The sequence below is a fragment of the Ambystoma mexicanum genome, chromosome 4p (genome assembly GCF_040938575.1).
Source record: "Ambystoma mexicanum isolate Mex_15411 chromosome 4p, UKY_AmexF1_1, whole genome shotgun sequence".
Classification (NCBI taxonomy): domain Eukaryota; kingdom Metazoa; phylum Chordata; class Amphibia; order Caudata; family Ambystomatidae; genus Ambystoma; species Ambystoma mexicanum.
The window spans coordinates 159814436-159837156 of NC_090927.1; the positions used below are offsets into that span (position 1 = coordinate 159814436).

A 22721-nucleotide genomic window follows, 5' to 3' on the forward strand; every position below is an offset into this window, starting at 1 on the left:
TGCCGCAATCTTTTTTGTAATTGGAAACACACTGTAGACTGTCAGAAATTCATTTTCAAACTGCAAAACAGGAAAACGCTGTTTCCTTGGATAAAACAGAGAGGCCATGGAAATGTGGGCCTTCTACTTCTGGTTTCTGAAAATCAGGAACATGGAATATAAGAAAACACTGCAGAAGAGAATTGAAAGACACACTGTTGGCTGACAGATAAAAGGGCAGTATTTCACTTGCAACTGCCAAATATCAGAACGCCGTATTCAGAGGAAGAGAAATGCAAACATGTGATGATAGTTTCCCGGAAAATGTCAGGAAGCAAAGATTCAGGGAGATGATAGTTCATTAAATTAGATATCTGAAGAGAAAATGTCAGGTTGATAACTGTTGCAACTTTTGAGAAATTCGTCAAAAATTAGCATTCAAATCTGCAACCTTTTGCAGTCACAGGACTCATTTCATTAAGCCTGCCACAATGAGAAGAATTCAAAGATATGTATGTATATATACATATATATTGTTAAATTTATTTAGAAATTAAAGAAAATTGCCACATTGTAGTTTTTATGTGCAAAACTGAAATGTGTGAAAATGCCATCTTAGATGGGTGGAGTCATGAGCCCATGAGGATTATATCCATTAATTGTAGGACCCAATTATTTCAATGGGAGGACAGCCGATGTCCAATCCAGATTAAGAGCCAATACACTTGCACATCCTAATTTCTATAATTTGGGTGTGGTTTACATGTTATAGGGTGTTGCACAATGGGAATCAGGGTGAAATGCCTGATATCATCTGAATAGGACAATTGCACAATTGCTGAAAAATAACATTGCCTGAGAGACAGGAATTGGTGTTAACCAGGAACAGAGCCAGAAGATGGGATTTGGAAAAGGAAAAGCAAATAAAGGGAATAGTGCTAGAGGCCATTCTCGATTGAACCTGGAGAGGCCTCTAACCAAGTCCTGATGTTTCCCCTGAGTATCCAAAGGCCTTGAGGACTTTTCCCTCTGAGATGAAACCCAGAGATATTTTATGTAAGCAAATTTGCCCAACTAAACCAAGTCTTGTGGGGATCTGTTTGATTCAATAGTGTTCCCATTATTGATTGGGTGGGCAGTCAAAGTAGACCCCTAGCATTTTTTTACCTAGTAATAATTTTATTAAATCCACTATAGCCAACTATCACAGGGAGATTTTGTTGAAATTCGAAATCAACAATATCGCTTACACAGTGAATAAGTAATTGGGGCCTCCTATTTCTCATTGCCAACCCAAAAATTCCCTAAAGTTTCAGAGGGATCTAAAAAACAAAATTCTTAACTGTTCACCATTTCTCAAACCCTGTCTGAAAGCAAAGGGGTCCTGAATGTTAACTGAATATATGGGTTTGTGCTGGGGCAGAAAAGTGTCTTGCCAAAATTAAATAAAGTGAAGTCCCTGATTAAAAAGCATACTCTGTGCTTAGAGTGGGAAAGTGACTACTGATAGAAGAGAGATACAGGATTGCATTCTGGTGAAGGAAGATGTGTTCTAAATATATAAAAAAGTGTTTTGTTTTTAAAAGTCGGTTGTACTGCAACACTGCTAGCATTTCCATGTGTGCAGGGAGATTAAAAATACAGAGTGCTGCATGTGTGAAACTGTTCTTGCGGACAGGAAAGCATTGCATATTATTTAAATTAAACTTAATGTAAAGGGTATTGCTAAGTGTATGATCAGGTCATGTTTCGAGGTGCTACATGTTATTAAAAGTGTATACTAAGGAAGGTGTTTTTACTGTACATGTTGTGGGCTTAAAGAGTCTGTGATCTGTGTTATGTTGAGACAACTAGTGTTTTCAATTTGTGTAAAAAAAGAGAATTTTTAGAAAAGAAAAGCATTTGGGCCACGGAGTAAGGTGGCGTGATTTGCGATTTTGTATAAATATTGATTTTCCTATTCATTACTAATGATATATTCTTTCTATACGCCAGCCTGGTTCTTGGCTAACCGCTTGCTAAAGGGTGAGAGACCAATGTGGCTCTTTATAAATCACAGACAGGACTAGATTGGGCCGTAAAGGAATATTGGGGTGACGCTTTTGATTGGGGAGGGAAAGAATTCCCTGCATCGATGGTTTCCGCATAGATGTCTCCTAACAGAACCCCCTCAATGTCCCCAAAGAGTCAGTGGTCAAGGAGTCTGACAGGGGAGAAGTAGAGCGTGCAACAGAGGACAAGGAAAGAGGACAACTTGTAATGTTTAGTATCAGGCATCAGGCATATGCCAAATAATGCAGACTGGTGCCTCTCAGCTGTTTGCAAGTGAGAGATAAACATTTCAAAGTCCTTATTAATCCCTAAAGTCTGGAGCTGTGGACAATACCTGGAGTTATTGACCAGGCAGGGCTGGCTGACAAGCTGCCACTCTAATTTTTGTCTTTAATGCATTGTTTGGTGTGCATTGTAAAAATTGAGGGCATAAAGAAAAAGAAAGTCACAGGTGGCTGCCTAGCGACTGTAGGAGACACAGAGGACATCAAGAAGATGCACAACTACCCGTAAAGTACCCATGTTATATCAGTCATTATTCACTGATCAGTGCCCTGGTGTATTTCGAATGGCTTTACCCATAACCATGTTCAGATCTGATTCATCACTCCATTTTTTGACCTGAGCAGAGTATGTGTAATAAACATATAACAGTGCATTATATGACGGAAGGTTGTCTGTACCTCGAGTTCCAGCATAAAGTCTATCCCTGTTGTTTTTCATATTTATGCAAGATGGAGGACATTTGCTTTGCTGCATTCTGTGCTTATTACACCTCCCTTGGAAGAGCACTGGCAGACATCTTCTTAACCCATGAAGGTACTCACATGCACCCACTGCTGAGCTCCTCCAAGACCCCCCGGAGCCGGCGTTCAGGATAAGGCTTCTCGGTCTTGATCATCTCGTGGACGTCATTCAAGCCTTCCTCCTGCAATGAACACAACACAGAGACTGTATCAGGACACACACAGGTCCAGAAGAGGACCTTTCCAAACGACGACGGACATGCAGAGGCGTCAAGACTGAGGCAGACCGCCCATAACGGAGGAGTGTGGATTGACGCTCGCCTGCCACGCTCAGATCTGCAGAACTATCGTAATTTGCTCACACTTTACTAGAAGCATTACATTGCACATCACATGGTCAATATTGCCCTATGGGGCTCATTATGAGTTTGTGGTATCTCAGAGCTAAATATGCAGAGATACCACCAAACTGTAATACTGATACCGCCACTTGGTCCAGCAGTATTACCGCTAGTTTAGAAGTGTCAGTGGCAGTGTTAATCCCCATTTAATTGGAATCCAGAGGACTCCATGTGGGATTTCAGCATAATTACTACAGCGGTAATTCTGCCAGTGCAAATTCGGATAAAATTAGTCACGGTCCTATATTCATTCTTCGACTGTTTTTTTTTTTTTAGCCCACTTTTTGCCGAAATATGCTTGCCGAAAAAAAGATTTTTTATTTGGGGAATCCCCCCAATCCCTGTCCCCTATTTCTTACCCCTATACACCACCCCACCGTGTCCCTTATATGCCCACCCCCCCATATTTTTCAAGAAACATTTTTCGGCAAAAAGTCCCAAAAAAAATCAGGGCTGAATGAACATCATAACATTTGTCAGACAGGTGGAGGATTTACAAAAGCAACATGAAAAAAACTACAACTGATTCAGAACAATGCACTAAGAGCAGCCTTAAACATTCCCAAAACGAACCATATTAGCGAGGCAAGACGCGCCACCCACTGGCTCCCGGTGCATGACCGCATCCTATTCAAGACCCTCTCCCTGACCCACAAATGCATCCCTCAAGCAGCGCCCAAATATCTCTCCAGCACATTACAGCAGACTAATGCGAAGCGCATACACACACCTCCTCTCTATTTCCAATTTCAAGCTCCAGAAAGCAGGAGGCAACAGTTTCCCTGCACACACGGCAAAACATTGGATGCCTTACCATCTTCCCTCAGGTCCGAGGCATCATTCTGGACTTTCTGCAAACGACTGAAAACTCGTCTCTTCACACTAGAGTAACAAACTGAACACCACTACAACGCTCTGACAGCCTACACATCATCCTGTGACCTCACATGCTGACACATGTATTATCCTTGAATGCAATCTATGAACTGCATGCATTTTCTACCACTTCCTACAAAATATCATGTATGTTACCAGTAACCTGTACCCATGCAACATGTAACTACTAAGTATATCCCTGCAACATGTAACTCTTGAAGTTTATCAGCGCCCAGATGCCCTAGGGTTAGGAGCGCTTTACAAATGCCTAAATAAATGAATTAATATCTCTTTTTTTGTCAGTCTTCAATTATTCTAGGCTGCTTCTTAATAAACGTTCTGAGTGTGCCTTACATGTTAGGGTAGATATTGTATATAAAATCAGTGAAAGCAGATTGCCAACAGCATTCTCACGTTGTTAATATTTTATTTTTCATCATTTTTGTGTCAACAAATTCTAAAATTATACTTTAGCAGTGACGTTTCCAGCAAATACTGCATATGAAGTCCCTGCTCCCTGGATAACACAGCTACTCAGCCCATCCGTTGCTTTTTTAGAAATGTGTTCTGGTATACTGATGCCATGTTTACATATATGACAGAACTTGGAGAACGAGTTTTCTTTGATAATTTGCATTTTCATAGTTCTGATTAGTAAGTGATGTGAACACAACATGCATGTTTACGCCAGGGTTGCCAGAGGCCCTAGAGAGAGTCAACCCTTTGCATCTATTTCCCGCTATTTATTTTTTATTGTTTTTTTATAACGCACCTAATACCGTACTGGAGTTTGGTTTCTAAGCATGGATCCTGGATTCGAACCTCTGTTGCTCTGCTTGGTCTTGTTCCCAAGACCAGCGTTGCCTCTGTGCTATCCTCTAGTAGAACGGCCGCAGGACTTACCAGTTTGTCAGCAATCTTATCAATTATGTTGGCATTGTAGAGTCGCCTCCTTTGATCCTGCCACCAGCTCTTGATGTAAATACACGGCTTCCTCTCAAAGTAAGGCAAGTGGAAATAATTCCTGAAGGAAGATATGAAACAGATGTTGAAAACAGGAGTGGTGTCTTTAAGAAGGATACATGTTAAAGATCCACAAATGATAACCTAGATCTATCCATCCACAAATGAAAAAGACAAAAGGGTGTCCATGGCAACCAGTTGCAAGCACACACCTTCACCACAACATGGCAGCATAGTTAAAAATAAAGATCAAAGTACCATTGAAAGTAGATATCCATACAAACAAATGGATAGGGATGTCTGTGGACGTCGGTTGCAAGCACACACTTTTATCACTAGATGGCAGCATAGTTAAAGGTATAGAACAAGGGACAATTGAAAGTAGATATCCATACAAACAAATGGATAGGGATGTCTGTGGACGTCGGTTGCACACTTTTATCACTAGATGGCATTTGTAAGTGTGGATGATCACACCATTTAAATTGGAAATGGAAACACAACTGTGTTTGTTTGACTGCATCATGTTATGCCAAAGGCAGCTAGTACACCCTAATTTCTCCGTTTCACTGGACAAGTCCCACTAATAAATGGTTAATGTTCATCTCTCTGTCAACGCCTTGGTTCACAAATCTGTTCAAAAGTCTGATACTCAATTTGTCATGTACTGTTGCCATGGAGATGGTAATGACCATTAAAAGAAAAGTATCAGAGTAACTTTCTCCTGGTCATTTTTAAGGACCTGCCTTTCATAAGTGTTCTCTGCTTTTGATGGATTCAGTTCCATCTGAACTAGCTTATACTGCTAATTAATTGGAGCCAGGGACATTAATGCCAGTACCGGATTCTAGACTCCAAAATTCAATCTAAATCTATCGTCTTGTGCCTTTCCCCTGTGCCTTATGCAATTGCAGCCTATCAGCATCACTGTGCTTCCTGCATACCAAAGGTTGCTAGAGCCGCATTATGAGTTTGGTGGTAATTAAGCGATAAATCCACCAGGATTTACAATGGCAATACAAGTGGTGGTAGGGCAGTGTTAATCCCTCATTATCCATTATCTGACTCCATGGGAATTTCGCAAGAATTACCACTGAAGGTAATGACATTACCACCACATTACCACCCTTTTTACCCACACTGCCATACTTGTAATTAGGCCCATGGTCAGGTCACTTGTTGCTTGGAGGTTGGTATACAGCACCCACTTTTGTTTAGGAATTTCCATGATATTTGATCCTAATTGTGTGATAGCATGGTTGCTTACAGGAACACATCACACAGATCCACTTTCTCATGTGTTGTGCTGTCTTCAGTGGTTTCCCATCTCAAAACAGATTTCATGCAAGTCCTCTGGATCGCTTTACCTTTAGCCATGCATCTCCGTGCAGGTAGGATTTCATGCAAGTCCTCTGGATCGCTTTAGCCATGCATGTCTGTGCAGGTAGGATTTCATGCATGTCCTCTGGATCGCTTTACCTTTAGCCATGCATGTCTGTGCAGGTAGGATTTCATGCAAGTCCTCTGGATCGCTTTACCTTTAGCCATGCATCTCTGTGCAGGTAGGATTTCATGCAAGTCCTCTGGATAGCTTTACCTTTGGATTTCATGCAAGTCCTCTGGATCGCTTTACCTTTAGCCATGCATCTCTGTGCAGGTAGGATTTCATGCAAGTCCTCTGGATAGCTTTACCTTTGGTTTTCATGCAAGTCCTCTGGATCGCTTTACCTTTAGCCATGCATCTCCGTGCAGGTAGGATTTCATGCAAGTCCTCTGGATCGCTTTCCGTTTAGCCATGCATGTCTGTGCAGGTCGGATTTCATGCAAGTCCTCTGGATCTCTTTACCTTTAGCCATGCATCTCTCTGCAGGCCGGATTTCATGCAAGTTCTCTGGATCGCTTTACCTTTAGCCATGCATCTCCGTGCAGGTAGGATTTCATGCAAGTCCTCTGGATCGCTTTACCTTTAGCCATGCATCTCTGTGCAGGTAGGTTTTCATGCAAGCCCTCTGGATCGCTTTACCTTTAGCCATGCATGTCTGTGCAGGTAGGATTTCATGCAAGTCCTCTGGATCGCTTTACCTTTAGCCATGCATCTCTGTGCAGGTAGGTTTTAATGCAAGCCCTCTGGATCGCTTTACCTTTAGCCATGCATCTCTCTGCAGGTCGGAGTTCATGCAAGTCCTCTGGATCGCTTTACCTTTAGCCATGCATCTCTGTGCAGGTAGGTTTTCATGCAAGCCCTCTGGATCGCTTTACCTTTAGCCATGCATGTCTGTGCAGGTAGGATTTCATGCAAGTCCTCTGGATCGCTTTACCTTTAGCCATGCATCTCTGTGCAGGTAGGTTTTAATGCAAGTCCTCTGGATCGCTTTACCTTTAGCCATGCATCTCTCTGCAGGTCGGAGTTCATGCAAGTCCTCTGGATCGCTTTTCCTTTAGCCATGCATCTCTGTGCAGGTAGGATTTCATGCAAGTCCTCTGGATCGCTTTACCTTTAGCCATGCATCTCTCTGCAGGTAGGATTTCATGCAAGTCCTCTGGATCGCTTTACCTTTAGCCATGCATCACTGTGCAGGTAGGATTTCATGCAAGTCCTCTGGATCGCTTTACCTTTAGCCATGCATCTCTGTGCAGGTAGGATTTCATGCAAGTCCTCTGTTTTGCTTTACCTTTAGCCATGCATCTCTGTGCAGGTAGGATTTCGTGCAAGTCCTCTGGATAGCTTTACCTTTGGATTTCATGCAAGTCCTCTGGATCGCTTTACCTTTAGCCATGCATCTCTGTGCAAGTAGGATTTCGTGCAAGTCCTCTGTTTCGCTTTACCTTTAGCCATGCATCCCTCTGCAGGTAGGATTTCATGCCAGTCCTCTGGATCGCTTTACCTTTAGCCATGCATCTCTGTGCAGGTAGGATTTCATGCAAGTCCTCTGGATCGCTTTACCTTTAGCCATGCATGTCTGTGCAGGTAGGATTTCATGCAAGTCCTCTGGATAGCTTTACCTTTAGCCATGCATCTCTGTGCAGGTAGGATTTCATGCAAGTCCTCTGGATCGCTTTACTTTTAGCCATGCATCTCTGTGCAGGTAGGATTTCATGCAAGTCCTCTGGATCGCTTTACCTTTAGCCATGCATCTCTGTGCAGGTAGGATTTCATGCAAGTCCTCTGGATCGCTTTACCTTTAGCCATGCATCTCTGTGCAGGTAGGATTTCATGCAAGTCCTCTGGATAGCTTTACCTTTGGATTTCATGCAAGTCCTCTGGATCGCTTTACCTTTAGCCATGCATCTCTGTGCAGGTAGGATTTCATGCAAATCCTTTGGATCGCTTTACCTTTAGCCATGCATCTCTGTGCAGGTAGGATTTCATGCAAGTCCTCTGGATCGCTTTACCTTTAGCCATGCATCTCTGTGCAGGTAGGATTTCATGCAAGTCCTCTGGATCGCTTTACCTTTACCCATGCATCTCTGTGCAGGTAGGATTTCATGCAAGTCCTCTGGATCGCTTTACCTTTAGCCATGCATCTCTGTGCAGGTAGGATTTCATGCAAGTCCTCTGGATCGCTTTACCTTTAGCCATGCATCTCTGTGCAGGTAGGATTTCATGCAAGTCCTCTGTTTCGCTTTACCTTTAGCCATGCATCTCTGTGCAGGTAGGATTTCATGCAAGTCCTCTGTTTCGCTTTTCCTTTAGCCATGCATCTCTGTGCAGGTAGGATTTCATGCAAGTCCTCTGGATCGCTTTACCTTTAGCCATGCATCTCTGTGCAGGTAGGATTTCATGCAAGTCTTCTGGATAGCTTTACCTTTGGATTTCATGCAAGTCCTCTGGATCGCTTTACCTTTAGCCATGCATCTCTGTGCAAGTAGGATTTCATGCAAGTCCTCTGTTTCGCTTTACCTTTAGCCATGCATCTCTGTGCAGGTAGGATTTCATGCAAGTCCTCTGTTTCGCTTTACCTTTAGCCATGCATCTCTGTGCAGGTAGGATTTCATGCAAGTCCTCTGGATATCTTTACCTTTGGATTTCATGCAAGTCCTCTGGATCGCTTTACCTTTAGCAATGCATCTCTGTGCAGGTAGGATTTCATGCAAGTTCTCTGGATCGCTTTACCTTTAGCAATGCATCTCTGTGCAGGTAGGATTTCATGCCAGTCCTCTGGATCGCTTTACCTTTAGCCATGCATCTCTGTGCAAGTAGGATTTCATGCAAGTCCTCTGTTTCGCTTTGCCTTTAGCCCTGCATCTCTGTGCAGGTAGGATTTCATGCAAGTCCTCTGGATATCTTTACCTTTGGATTTCATGCAAGTCCTCTGGATCGCTTTACCTTTACCCATGCATCTCTGTGCAGGTAGGATTTCATGCAAGTCCTCTGGATCGCTTTAGCCATGCATGTCTGTGCAGGTAGGATTTCATTCAAGTCCTCTGGATCGCTTTACCTTTAGCCATGCATCTCTGTGCAGGTAGGATTTCATGCCAGTCCTCTGGATCGCTTTACCTTTAGCCATGCATCTCTGTGCAAGTAGGATTTCATGCAAGTCCTCTGTTTCGCTTTGCCTTTAGCCCTGCATCTCTGTGCAGGTAGGATTTCATGCAAGTCCTCTGTTTCGCTTTGCCTTTAGCCATGCATCTCTGTGCAGGTAGGATTTCATGCAAGTCCTCTGGATATCTTTACCTTTGGATTTCATGCAAGTCCTCTGGATCGCTTTACCTTTAGCCCTGCATCTCTGTGCAGGTAGGATTTCATGCAAGTCCTCTGGATATCTTTACCTTTGGATTTCATGCAAGTCCTCTGGATCGCTTTACCTTTAGCAATGCATCTCTGTGCAGGTAGGATTTCATGCCAGTCCTCTGGATCGCTTTACCTTTAGCCATGCATCTCTGTGCAGGTAGGATTTCATTCAAGTCCTCTGGATCGCTTTACCTTTAGCCATGCATCTCTGTGCAGGTAGGATTTCATGCAAGTCCTCTGGATCGCTTTACCTTTAGCCATGCATCTCTGTGCAGGTAGGATTTCATGCAAGTTCTCTGGATCGCTTTACCTTTAGCCATGCATCTCTGTGCAAGTAGGATTTCATGCAAGTCCTCTGTTTCGCTTTGCCTTTAGCCCTGCATCTCTGTGCAGGTAGGATTTCATGCAAGTCCTCTGTTTCGCTTTGCCTTTAGCCATGCATCTCTGTGCAGGTAGGATTTCATGCAAGTCCTCTGGATATCTTTACCTTTGGATTTCATGCAAGTCCTCTGGATCGCTTTACCTTTAGCCCTGCATCTCTGTGCAGGTAGGATTTCATGCAAGTCCTCTGGATATCTTTACCTTTGGATTTCATGCAAGTCCTCTGGATCGCTTTACCTTTAGCAATGCATCTCTGTGCAGGTAGGATTTCATGCCAGTCCTCTGGATCGCTTTACCTTTAGCCATGCATCTCTGTGCAGGTAGGATTTCATTCAAGTCCTCTGGATCGCTTTACCTTTAGCCATGCATCTCTGTGCAGGTAGGATTTCATGCAAGTCCTCTGGATCGCTTTACCTTTAGCCATGCATCTCTGTGCAGGTAGGATTTCATGCAAGTTCTCTGGATCGCTTTACCTTTAGCCATGCATCTCTGTGCAGGTAGGATTTCATGCAAGTCCTCTGGATCGCTTTACCTTTAGCCATGCATGTCTGTGCAGGTAGGATTTCATGCCAGTCCTCTGGATCGCTTTACCTTTAGCCATGCATCTCTGTGCAGGTATGCTTCAGATCAAGTGTTGTTTAATCTTTGCGTGGGTGGCTAAGTGGAACCTGGCTATTATTTCGCACTCATGTTTCTGCAGGCGTTGATCCCATACTAACAATGGCAAGTTGGGGGCCAGGGGAGAGACTAGCAAGGTTGGGCAAGGACCAAGGAAATAAAAAGACGAGCCGGGGATCAAGGCGGTGTCCCTATGGGTAATTGAGTCAGGGGTAAGAGAGGCATTCCCTGTGAAAGATGACCCCCTGGATCAGAGCTTGGGGCGAATAGAGTCCCCTGTTGGTGTGGCCCAGACTACACTGCGAATGAAGACAAAAAGAACGCAAGATGAGAAACTGAGGGAGGGCTGCGCGGTGCAGCGGCCACATGCAAGAAAGCAGGGGAGTGGGGCAAGGGCCAAACAGGAATGGCACAAGCTGCAGGAGGTGAATGGGGAATAGCTGGACGTTCCTTCTCAGTTCTTGCCCCCTCCCTATGGAAGGCTCTGCCTCCGATGTTGCCCGGTTTCGTAGGGTTCTGAATACTCATCTGTTCAAGCTGTTTTGTCTTACTGGTTTACCAGTCTCCTGCCTCTAAGCACCTAGATGCCTTATGGCCTTAGTTTTCTCTCTATACATACCATACCATACCATTATCAGGGAAGGGCAGCAAAGCAGATGCAGGATTAAAGACCATGAAAAGATGATCCGTAAAAGTGATGTCCCTGATCTGACAAAGCTTTTTCCATTTTGTCATAAAAGGCGGTACTTTAGTAGGGTTATCACAGGTGGGAGCCCCCACTCAATTTGGCTTGTACTTTTGAAAGGCAAGCACCACAAGAATTCTCATCCCACTATCAGCATGTTGCGGAGAAGGTTGTGTGCTAACCTAGGTCAAATGTTTCAACTGTACTGTACGGTATTAGCATAAATGATCTAAAAGCATTTGACCTAAAACATTTGATCCATTTTTTTAACCTTTTTTCGGTCACATTAAATTAAATATATATATATGGGGGTGGGTAAGGTTATAGATTAGGTTGAAGGGAAATGAGGTGGGAGGTGCGGGGGTCGCCCCCCGCATTTTAGACCGAAAAAAGGTCAAATAAATTTGATCAAATGTTTTAGGTCAAATAGACCCAAACCTACTCTACAGCCATATGATGGTCATGAAAACTCTTATGCAGTGCCATTTCATTAGATGGGTTGTTGTATTTGGAATCTCTTACAGAAGATGAGTTTGCCTGTTGTGCTACCCACGGTTCGGAATATTGTTGGGCGATGCTGGCAATGCATTGAAATCACGTTAGTGAAAACTCAGTTACGCCTGAGTGTACTTGCCTGTCTGTTATAAAGGGCTTCATCGGCGGTGTCGAGGAGACCGAAACCATCTCTCCATCGTCATCCGCTTCGTCCTCGCTGGAGTTCTGGAGGAGCTCGGATTCTTCCTCGTCGCCGTCTCCACCTTCCTTCTTCTTCCGAAGGTTTGGCCTGGTTGTTCCGTCAATCTGATTGCCATAGTTCCCTGAGGAAAGTTAGCCACAGTAAGTATCTTTACAGGTATCCTCTGGGCGATATCACCAATCCCAGGCACAGAAAAGGCTCCTCCCACAATCAGATAATGGCACCTAAAACATGCTCCTCACGCTGGCAGGTGCCCTGGAACTCCAAAATGCAACTCATTGCAAGTAGTGCAGCCTATGTAAAGAACACCACTAGCTTATGTTCTCCCTAATTCACTGACATGCTGCCCCTGCGGCATAAACACGCTTTCCAGTTTAGCCTGTGTCGGAAGCACTGGATATTTAGACACATATGACCACTGCGAACACACCTGAATCTAACATCTTACAAGTGCCCATTAGACTTCAGAAGCCTCTCTTCAGCTGTGGTGCTCTAGCCCTGTGTGTCTGCTCCATCTATTTCCCTATTCCCAGGTAACCCACTAACCAATATAAGCTCAAACTCTGCATACTTTTCTCACTCAAAAAACTCACTCAACAAGCCGCACGCACTTCACAACACTGCAACAATACATAAGCCGGAGCAACAGCACACGCGGACTGACACCGATCCAATGCCCGCACCAAAGCTCAGCACCCGGTGTATACCGAGTTGAAGCTGCCAACAGAACACCACTCCTCTCACTATCCTACTCCCTCTTCACCTTACTAACCCATCCCACCTTATCGTTTACAGATCTGCCAGAGAGCACCTGGGGACTAATTCCCGAAGTGCACGGTACAAATACCTTTAACATTTAACATTTAATATTCTCCAATGAAATGTTTACCGGCTACGTCTTGGTGAGTACCACGAATGCTGGCAGAATAGCTGTAGGCGTTGAACAGTTCTATTTCTGTGTGGTAAGATACGTGGCCATCTTCTAGCTCTACCCTACCAGTATCAGTGGGACAAGGAATCAGTGGGGCAAGGAATCTTAGAATCCTGACACTTTTCAGTCAGATAACTAGTATCTTTTGTTAAAAGGATTCTTTAGCAGCATGGTTAGAGTAGGTGCCACAGCCCTAACAAACGACAATTACTTTCTAATTCTGCATTTCAGGTAAATGTCACTCAAAAATATCATTTTGAAAATTAGAACCTGGGGTAGAGATGCTGGGCAACTTGGTGGAAAGGTATGCCGTTGCAGTCCTATAGTATCCACCCCCTTTTCCCTGACCACAGACGACTTTCACCCATGTCACTGATTTTCCCCACTGTTGCCCCAGAACCCCTTCTGTCCCGCAATCCAGCCCACCTGACTTCTGATTCTAACAAACCCACCCGCTAGTCCCACAAACAACTCTCCCAACTTAGCTTCATGCCATAACATCCTCCTAGCACTTTTGCTTACTACTGGCCACACCTTAGAAATAGTAAAGGGACTTACTCCCTTCACTCTTTTCACTGGTGGCCATCTTGATTTGTAAATATTTGGAAGGGAAATTAGGCACCTGAAAATCAGCACTCCAATGTCTCTTAAAAAAAACTGTTTGCATTTAGGGCACACCCCTGGTGCGATAATAGCTATCACCCCCCTTGTTTGGGGCTGGACAGGACCAGTAATGGCATGTAGCCCTTGCCGAGTCTCTCTCTTCGATCTACCTTAGGCTCAGACTGGGAGGCTGTGACAGGCCCTATTCACACAACCAAACACAGGGGTCATAGCTTAAGAATCCCCTTTCAGAAACCTGTCCATTCACTAAATCACAAGAGAATTTGGAATCTATGGGACTCATTACGACTTTGGAGGTAGCCATGCCCTTAATAGGGGCATGGCTGCCTCCAAAATCGTGTCCGGGTTCCCTGATTGGGGAAATACCGCGCCATTCCGACTTTGGAGGGCCCGGTATTTCCTCCTTCAAAGAACCCAGACCCGGTCCTTCCCCATTCCCATTCGAGCCCCCGTAGGGCTCAATGGGAATGGGGAGGGAGCTAACAACGGGCCCGTTAATAACAGGCCATAAAACCAGACGTCCAGAGCGGGTCCCACAAGGACCATTACCGGCACCATTAATCCCATTCCGCCCACCTCGCAATGAGGCCCTATGACTTAAAATTGAAGAGTTTCAGTGGTCTCCCTAACAGGAAATAACAAACAAAAACAAAAAAATAGAAAAAAGTAAAAATATTATACGTCCCTAACAAAATAATCCTGTCCACCCACCCGAACACAGTGATCATTGCTTACGTATCTCCTTCAGAAACATGCACGTTCACTAAATCGATAGTGAATATTGAATCACTGACCGAAAATTGGAGAGTTATACCTAGATTTGATTTGATTGGGGTTTTGATATTATTCTCTAAGACCAGACCAAGCAAACTAAATTGTCTCTAGACAAAGAAGCCAACACACAGAGCACTAATCCGACTGAGCCAGAAAGCCCATTGAGCGAATAAGAGTTATTCAAATCAAACTGACTTTTACCGATTTGCAGATGGTGGAGAAGTTGAACATAAGTTTAATCTCCTTCAGAAACACCTTCTGAATCTTAGGGGCTAGCCCTGAGAAGCCTCCATGGCCTCTAGTTGTGCAGTTACAGTGGGTGTCACCAGTAAAGAGTTCTCAGTGGAGCGCAGGTCTCTCACACGAATGTGAGGAGCAACTTGGAAGGGAGAAGTTAAAGAGGACTTTAGCACCAAACAGCAGTTGAGCTGTACTTGCTTCTCCACCAAAGGTCAATTATATTGGTGTTGAAATGAGGGGACTTCGTGAAATGTACAGAGTCCAAACACAAGTTGTACTGCATATACTTTAGTGCCAGACGGAATTTGACAAAAAAAAGGCGCTATAACTGCTTAATATTGATACCAAGCTGCACTCTCATTCCTCAGGACTCCATCTGTACCATTTCCATACAATAGAAAAAAGAAAAGAGGAAGAGAATTGCACTTCAAGACAACAGTGAAAGTATATTGAATCACTCAATTGGTTTGTCTCTTGATAAGATACGCTGATTCACACATCAGGTTTAACGTATTATGTTGAGTGTTTTCAAATGAAAGGGAACATTTAATTTCAGAATTGATTGTGTATCAGTTAATATTATGTTCCTTCATTTCCATCATTGGTCCTCATTTTGTTCAATTAATTCTTTTAGATTCTCCTCATTTTAATCCTCTCAATCCTTTAACATTTATAATCCTCCAATGCAGTAATTGGAATTTTTTCAAGCAAAAAGAAAATTTGAATTTCACAATTGATTGTGTCTCAGTTAATAATATCTTCTTTCATTCTCATCTTTGGTCCTCATTTCATCCATTGAATCCTCTTAGATTCTCCTAATTTTAATCCTCTTAATCCTTTTAAACATATAATCCTCTACACCTTTTTATAGACTGGATTGACTTAAAAAAATACTCTTGATGATCCAAATGGTGAAACACGTGTAGAGGATTATACATTTAAGAGGAGTGTCAAGAGACAAACCAATTGGGTAATTCAACATAATTTCACTGTTATCACAAAGCTCTCGCCCACTTTTCTTGTTTCAAAACCTGCACTGCAGCATCCTCAAAAGATTGCAAACACTTAACTTAGTGTGCAATAATTATAGCATAGATTGAATATATGTCATCTCATTTTGGAATTCACCATGGCACCCACAAATACCTTTATCTAGTTCTCTAGAAATAAAAGAGAGTATCCCTCGAAGTTTGTGAATTTGAAATATTTTTCCTTGGACAACTTGAAGGACCTGAAAATTTGGGCAAAGAACTGCATCCCATTTCATCCCCAGATATTCACCCAAACCACAAACCTAGGCAGATTGAGTGGGAGGGGCAGGAAAACATGTTGAGGTATTTAGAAAATGGTGTGGGACCAACAGAAATAATCTCTTTTAAAAGAATTCATTTCAACCCCACACTCTCATCAAATCACTCGATTGCTCCAAGCCAGCAGAAAGAGATGGAAAATTGTACTTAGGTCATATGGAGCAGGATTTGAGTGTCATTTGCATATGAATGATAGGTGAAACCAAGTTGTCAACAGGTTTCAGCAGGGAGACCAGCTAGATATTTAGAAAATAAACTGAGCACAGGCTGGACCCTTGAGGAATCCTGCAGTCTATTTAGACCAATGGGACCACAATGGGTCCATACTGGCTTGTGTCTCTTGCCACCTGAAAAGGACAGGAACCATTCCAAGGAAATTCTCCCAAAATGGAAAACGTCCAAAAACTGGTAAAGAAGAGCTGGTGATTCACAGTAACAGAAGCCGCAGGGATACGTTGCCTTTCATAATGGCACCCCAAACTAACAAAGGGCTCTCTCAGTCTCAGGAGGACTGGGAGGGAAACCAGAGTGATACAAATCTAGAGGCCCTGAAGAGTCTATAAATCATGATAGCTGGACGGTACCTACCACTTACAAGATCTTGGAGATCGTAGGAAGACTTGCAGTGGTCAGCAGGGCCAGCTATGGACGAGAATGAGGGATTTGTTTAGGGCACCAAAATAGCCTGTCTAAGGGAGGCAGGCAGCTGCCCTGTGGAGAATGAAAGGATGATCCGAGGGGCAAGGTCGAGGCCTGGTTCTTTGCAACAATGGCTGGAATAAGATCACTGGGGCTTGAAGTAAGTCAGAGCTTGATGTGAAGAGGCAGAATATGCATACCATCAATGTAAGAAGAGGAAAAAAATACCCCACCATAGACTACACTAACAGTTACTGTGGTGGTAGTATTAACAGTAAAAGTTAACGATTAAATATTTTTTAACATTGTCAAGAAAAAAGCTGCAACTTGTCACAGTGTTGATGTGTGAAGCTCAGTGAATGAACATTACCTCAAGGAACACATTGAATTATGTTAAACTAGTGTAAAAGCCCATGTACACAGGATTATGTGCATGAAGGAAAACATTTTCAGAGTATTAATATATTATGTGGTATATTTGAATGCAATGTAATGTATTAATACAAAAACGAATTGTAAAAGATCTTGCTCCTTTTACGTGGAAGAGTAGCAACCTCAAACAAAATCTCTCAGAATCTGATACAAGTTCAACATAGCACATACGGCCGTTTGTTGTATCTGCTCCTCTTTGTCTTGGATTTCACTTACGGGTTTTGGAATCAAATATATAATGTTGAGGGATGTCAGAGTAATACAATTCACATGCAGTATGATTCTCTTCATGCAACTTGAAGCATGCTGTTAAAGTGGTGTCCCCGTCTAGGGCCTTTTCTGCAGCTAATTGTATATTATCATTCTTGAAATACACATTTTGTTCCCTTGGGAGATGAACTTGAAGTCTTATTATTGTATGCGTATGGCAACAGCTCCCTCTAGCGGTGACAGGCGAAGCTATTCGTATTGGACTATTGTATATCCTTAGGCAACAGCTCTCTCTAGCAGAGAATTCTGGGCATTCGGGCAGCCTCTACTGCGCATGACGGCTTCAGACAAACATACATATGTTTTTTTATTATATAGTTTATGATATGATTGTACCTTGGGTTTGGTTAAGACAGAATCTGTTTCCAGACTATAGCACAATATCTGTTTGTTTGGCTATGGCTTATTAAGTATGTATTCCATGGCTGCTAAATCTTTTCCTTTAAATGCTATATTTCAAAATGAGTAAGGGAGGCATGAGTTGTTCCCTCATACGCGCATGCTTGGCACAGCATGCTTTCTTTTTTTCTTTTCTCTTTTTGCATTACAGAAATGAATATGTGCACTTGCTTGTAAATTAGTTAATGTGAAATATGATATTTGTGTTACCTGCTCATTTACTACTCTAACAACTCGGCCAAACTCTTCAGAATCTGCAAGGAGCTGGCCAATCCTGCTCCAGTCTCTACCTCTCCTGTGCCCTCCCAAGCCCTCTGTACGGCCTTGGCTTTTCATTTCATCACTAAAACTCAAGAAATGCTGTCAATCCTCTCTTCCTCTTCTTCCTCCTCCTCCACTCCTGGCCTTCTTGTGGCCACCTCTTCTCCTCCCTTCTCTTCCTTTCCCTTGTTCACCCCTTACAACGTTTCTAGACAAGTCCGATCTATGAAAGTCTTGACAGAATAGGTTCTTCCCTGTTCTTCCATCAAGGATCACATTGACACCCTTTCTCCAGCCTTGGACGATTTCTGCAGTCATTCTTTTGCCACTGGAACATTCCTCTCGCCCCTGAAGCACCCCCTTGTGCACCCCCTCTTAAAGAAGTCCTCTGCCAATCCTTCCTCTCCAGCTAACTATCGCCCGACCTATATCACTCCTTTTTTGGGCAAACTCCTGGAAAAGCTGGCCATCTCCCAGCTCAACCTGCATACTGAATCTGTTGGTTGTCTCCATGACCATCAGTCTGGCTGGCTTCAGAGCAGGCAGAAGAATAGAAACTGCTCTCCTGAACATCCGTGAAGACCTGCTCTCGAACCTTGATTCTAACCTTCCCTCTGTCCTCATTCTCCTTGTTCTTTCTTCTGCTTTCGACACAGTCAACCATGCCATCCTGCTCAAGTGCCTCCGTGATTACCTGGGTATCACTGATCAGGCCCTGGCCTGGCTGACCTCCTTTCTCACTCACCGACCCTCTCAGCTCTAACTGGGGTCTTTCCTTTCTTCTATCTCTCTCTCTACCTGTGGTGTTCCCCAGGGGTCTAACCTCTCTCCCTGGCTGTTCAACCAATACCTGATACCTCTTGCCCACTGCATTGCTGCTCTCTGTTCCAACTTTCAGTGTTATGCAGATGACACACAACTCTCTTTCAAGCTCCCTTCGGATGCCTCAAGTCCTTCTTTAATTCCTGACTGTCTGCCTGCAATTCAGGAGTGGTGGGCCATCAATGACCTCTGCCTTAATGCCAGTAAGACGGAGATACTCCTCATCGGAACACCAGCTCCCTCCTTTCCTCTCTCTCTCTGGCCGTCCACTCTGGGTCCTCTTCCTGCTCCTACCTGTAAGGCTAAAACCTTGGGGTCATCTTTGACTCCACCCTCTCCTTCTCTCCTCACATCTCCAACGTCTCTAAGAAGTCAAACTATCAGCTACACCTCCTCAGAGGTATTCGTCCTTTCCTCACTTTCCCCCAGAAACTCACTGTCTCCAGAGCTTTGGTCCTCTCAAGGCGAGACTACTACAACAGCCTCTTCTACAATCTTCCTGCCTCAACTCTCCATCCTCCACAACTTATTCAGAACAAGACTGCAAGACTAGACCTTGGCCTCAAGCCCAGGGGTCATATCTCTCCAGCTCTGAAATCTCTTCATTGGCTCCCAGTGGCAGCAAGGATCAAGTTCTAGACCCTCTGCATTGTCCACTGGGGTTTCTGGGACCTGGGGCCGCACTACTTCCAACTCTAACTTCCTAAGTATCTCCCATCTTGAGCTCTATGCTCATCCACCTCCAACTCTCTGAGGGTCAGTCCCTCTTCCAAGCAGAGAGTTGGGGCAGATCTCTTTCTTCGGCTATTGCCTCCCTCTGGCACAGCCTTCCTGCCTCACACAAACTTGAGCAGAACCATCTCCAGTTCCAGAAGCAACTCAAGACCTTCCTCTTCGCTTCCGCTTTTTCTCTTCCTCTCCCCTGCTGATGACCCGTCTGTTGAACGCACTGGTCCCCTGGCCACCCTCTGAACATGAGTCCAGGTGCCTGCCTGTCCAGTTGCACCTTCACTGCCTCTTGGCTCCCCTAGCACTTGTGATCTGTATCTGTAACCCTACAGTCTCCTCTCCCTACACTCATGAGCCACGCTTTGGCTGCACTTTCTGATTACCTGCACTGAGCCACCCGCCGGCTGCACTTTTTGTTACCTGCACTTCTCCTCAGCACTGCTCCCCTCCCCTCTTCCCTGCGCTTGAGCGATCTGAATGACAGGGCCTAGTAAGACTGTTGTTTTGTCCCCCCTCTCTTTCCCCCCTCCTTGTCTTGTTGCACCTAGAAACACTTGTGTACAGGCGCGTTATAAATGCCATATCATATCATGTCATATCATATATCACATTCATTTACAGCCTTCCGAAGAAGACATCTCTGAGGCTTCCAAGGATTATGCAGTGTAATGATAGCGCTGTACGTTTTACGCTCAGCCCATATCTATTGTCAGCGTACACAATGGAGTTTCAAATGATGGCCTGGCGGGTTCAGCCATTCATCCTGACGATGTGTTGAGTACCATTAAATTGCCTAATAGTTACAGCTTTTCGAAACCTGAGGAAACAGGCACAAGGCACTATGAAAAACACGAGACATATTGGTTCATGTTAATTATTTTACGGTTATTTTGCTGGTCATCAAGTGATTCTTTTATGTCTGGGAGGGGTCGCGTGCCATCCTGAACCTCCCATTGGATTTGGGACTTCCCTGTGACCCCCGTTTAAAAAAAATATGGGGATGCGAAATCAATTATGTGGTAAAGTGGCCCCCTCTCTGCATGTTATATTGAGAGAATATGTTTTTGTTCATGCAGTAAAAGGTATCAGTAGTTGGAGGGTTTTTGTGTAAAGAAATGAGTTCATGCAGATGGAAGAATGAGAGAAGATGGACACCACCTCCAGTGTGATCCTGGGCAAGGCCAGTCACACATTCTGCAGGGATTGCGGGACAAGCAATCTCCTTTATAAGACACTGGGGGTCATTATGAGTTGGGCAGTATTCTGGCGGTAAATCCACTGGAATACCGCCCAAAAGAATTACTGTTACCGCCACCTGGTTCAGCGGTATTACCACCGGATTACACGTGCCGGTGTAAATCCCCATTTTTGTTGAGCCCAACGGACTCAATGGGGCATTTTCGGGGGAATGACTGAGCTAATAATTCTGCGGCGGTAATTCTGCCGAAAATGGGCAGAAAGTGCACGGATTTACCTCCAGCTCAGAGCTGGAGATGAAGCCACAGACGTACCTCCAGGTCATAACTGGAGGTGCCTCCTCCAACTTTCCGCCTAACTCATAGTAGGGCGGTGCGGTAATGCTGCCGTATATGGTAATACCGCCTCATTTAACCTGCACTGCCTAACTCGTAATGTGATTTAGGATTCAGAAGCCTGAGTAGAGGTTTTGCAGTATAAAAGAAAACAGCATTGCAGTCAATCGGCCATTGCATAGAAGCGTGTTCGCTCAGCAGCGTCTCATCACTTAAACATAGCAATCGGCGCCTGGGAATGTTTGCTCGCCAGTGTGGGGCTGTACATTTACACTAAGAGCTTTTCAGTTTGGTCTTTTGAATCAGGAATGAACAGCCCATTTCTTTTCCCAAAATGAATGCTATTTTCTTACCTTGAATCAGTGCACATGATAAGAACTGAGGGGGGGACAGGGTGACAGCAAGACAATGGTCTCATTACAATTTTGGCAGTAGCCTTGCTGGTAAAACCGGCAGGCTGCTGCCAAACTTGCAAATTTTTCTGGTCGCTGGCAATGGGGAACTACAGAGCCATTACAACCCTGGCGGACCCTGTATTTCCCCGTTGCCAGGGGCTGGAAACTTTTACTTCCCATTCCCATTGAGCCCCAGAGGGCTCAATGGGAATGGGGAGGTCGGATGCACCGGCACCATTCAAAATGGTGCCGGTGAATCTGACATGCTCTGCTCGCTGGTGCCGTTCCGCCCGACAGGCCAGTCCTGGCGGGTGAAAAGGCACCCGCGAGCAGAACTCGTAGTTTGCTGGTCTGGGAACTACAGTACTGGCAAGCTTACCGGTACCGTAGTTACCGGACAGGCAAACTTGTAACGAGGCCTGATGTTCAGCGGTGCGAGGTACATGGCATACTAACATAACATAACGTGGAAAAGACAGGTAGACAGTTAAGTGCATAACCTGCACCCACTTGTCTTTGTAAATTGGAACAGGGAATGGCGTTTTCCATTTTCTAGATCGCTCGCTCCATGCCAGATTCCCAGGAATGGGATATTTTTCTCATCCAATTGAACGGTTCTCCAATGATCGACCTCAGAACGATGAAGAACTGAGCCAGCCCCGCCGGAGTGGCGCATGTGACTGGAGGGCACATGCAGATATCTAAGGCAAGAGCCTGACTTGCTGAGCTATTTTACGCGCACCCATTACACCTCAATGACGTGACACAGGGCACACACTGCATGCTTGTTAGTATTCACAGACAGACAAAACACAGTGATGGCTGAAATACTGGATGCACGTGGGCCTAATGCCCGCAACACATGATCATGTGTGTTAGCAATAGGGCCGGGAGGATAGCTCAGGGGCAACATGCTCGCCTTGGAAGCAAGACGACGTGGCTTAGAATCCTCTGGGTATTCATTGCTTTATAAATAACCAATTACAATTACAATAGGATTTCAAAAGTTGAAATGACCCTATTCTGATTGTGAATATTTTTCCCATGAGTGTTTGACATTTTCTGCACGCTTGCCAATTTTACAAAAAAACTATTTGCAAGTAGATCCGCAATCCGCCACGCGTAATTTATATATATTTACAGACCCATGTCAGTTATATCTTTCATCTAATTATGCGGTGACCTCTTCTGACTCCACCCTGCCACAAGCCTACACAGCTCCCCTACTGGAGA

General features: G+C 44.3%; 1 protein-coding gene across 8 annotated transcripts in view; it reads right to left on the bottom strand.

The window, feature by feature from the left end:
• OTOF (otoferlin) overlaps positions 1–22721 on the bottom strand; it is a 1702209-nt gene that overhangs the window by 359441 nt on the left and 1320047 nt on the right. For all 8 annotated transcript variants that reach the window (XM_069605607.1, XM_069605606.1, XM_069605604.1 and 5 more), the window contains 3 exons: positions 12068–12251; positions 4958–5078; positions 2859–2959 (listed from right to left, as the gene is read on the bottom strand). In XM_069605607.1, coding sequence (XP_069461708.1) covers positions 2859–2959; positions 4958–5078; positions 12068–12251 — 406 coding nt within the window. The remainder of the gene's footprint in view (positions 1–2858; positions 2960–4957; positions 5079–12067; positions 12252–22721) is intronic.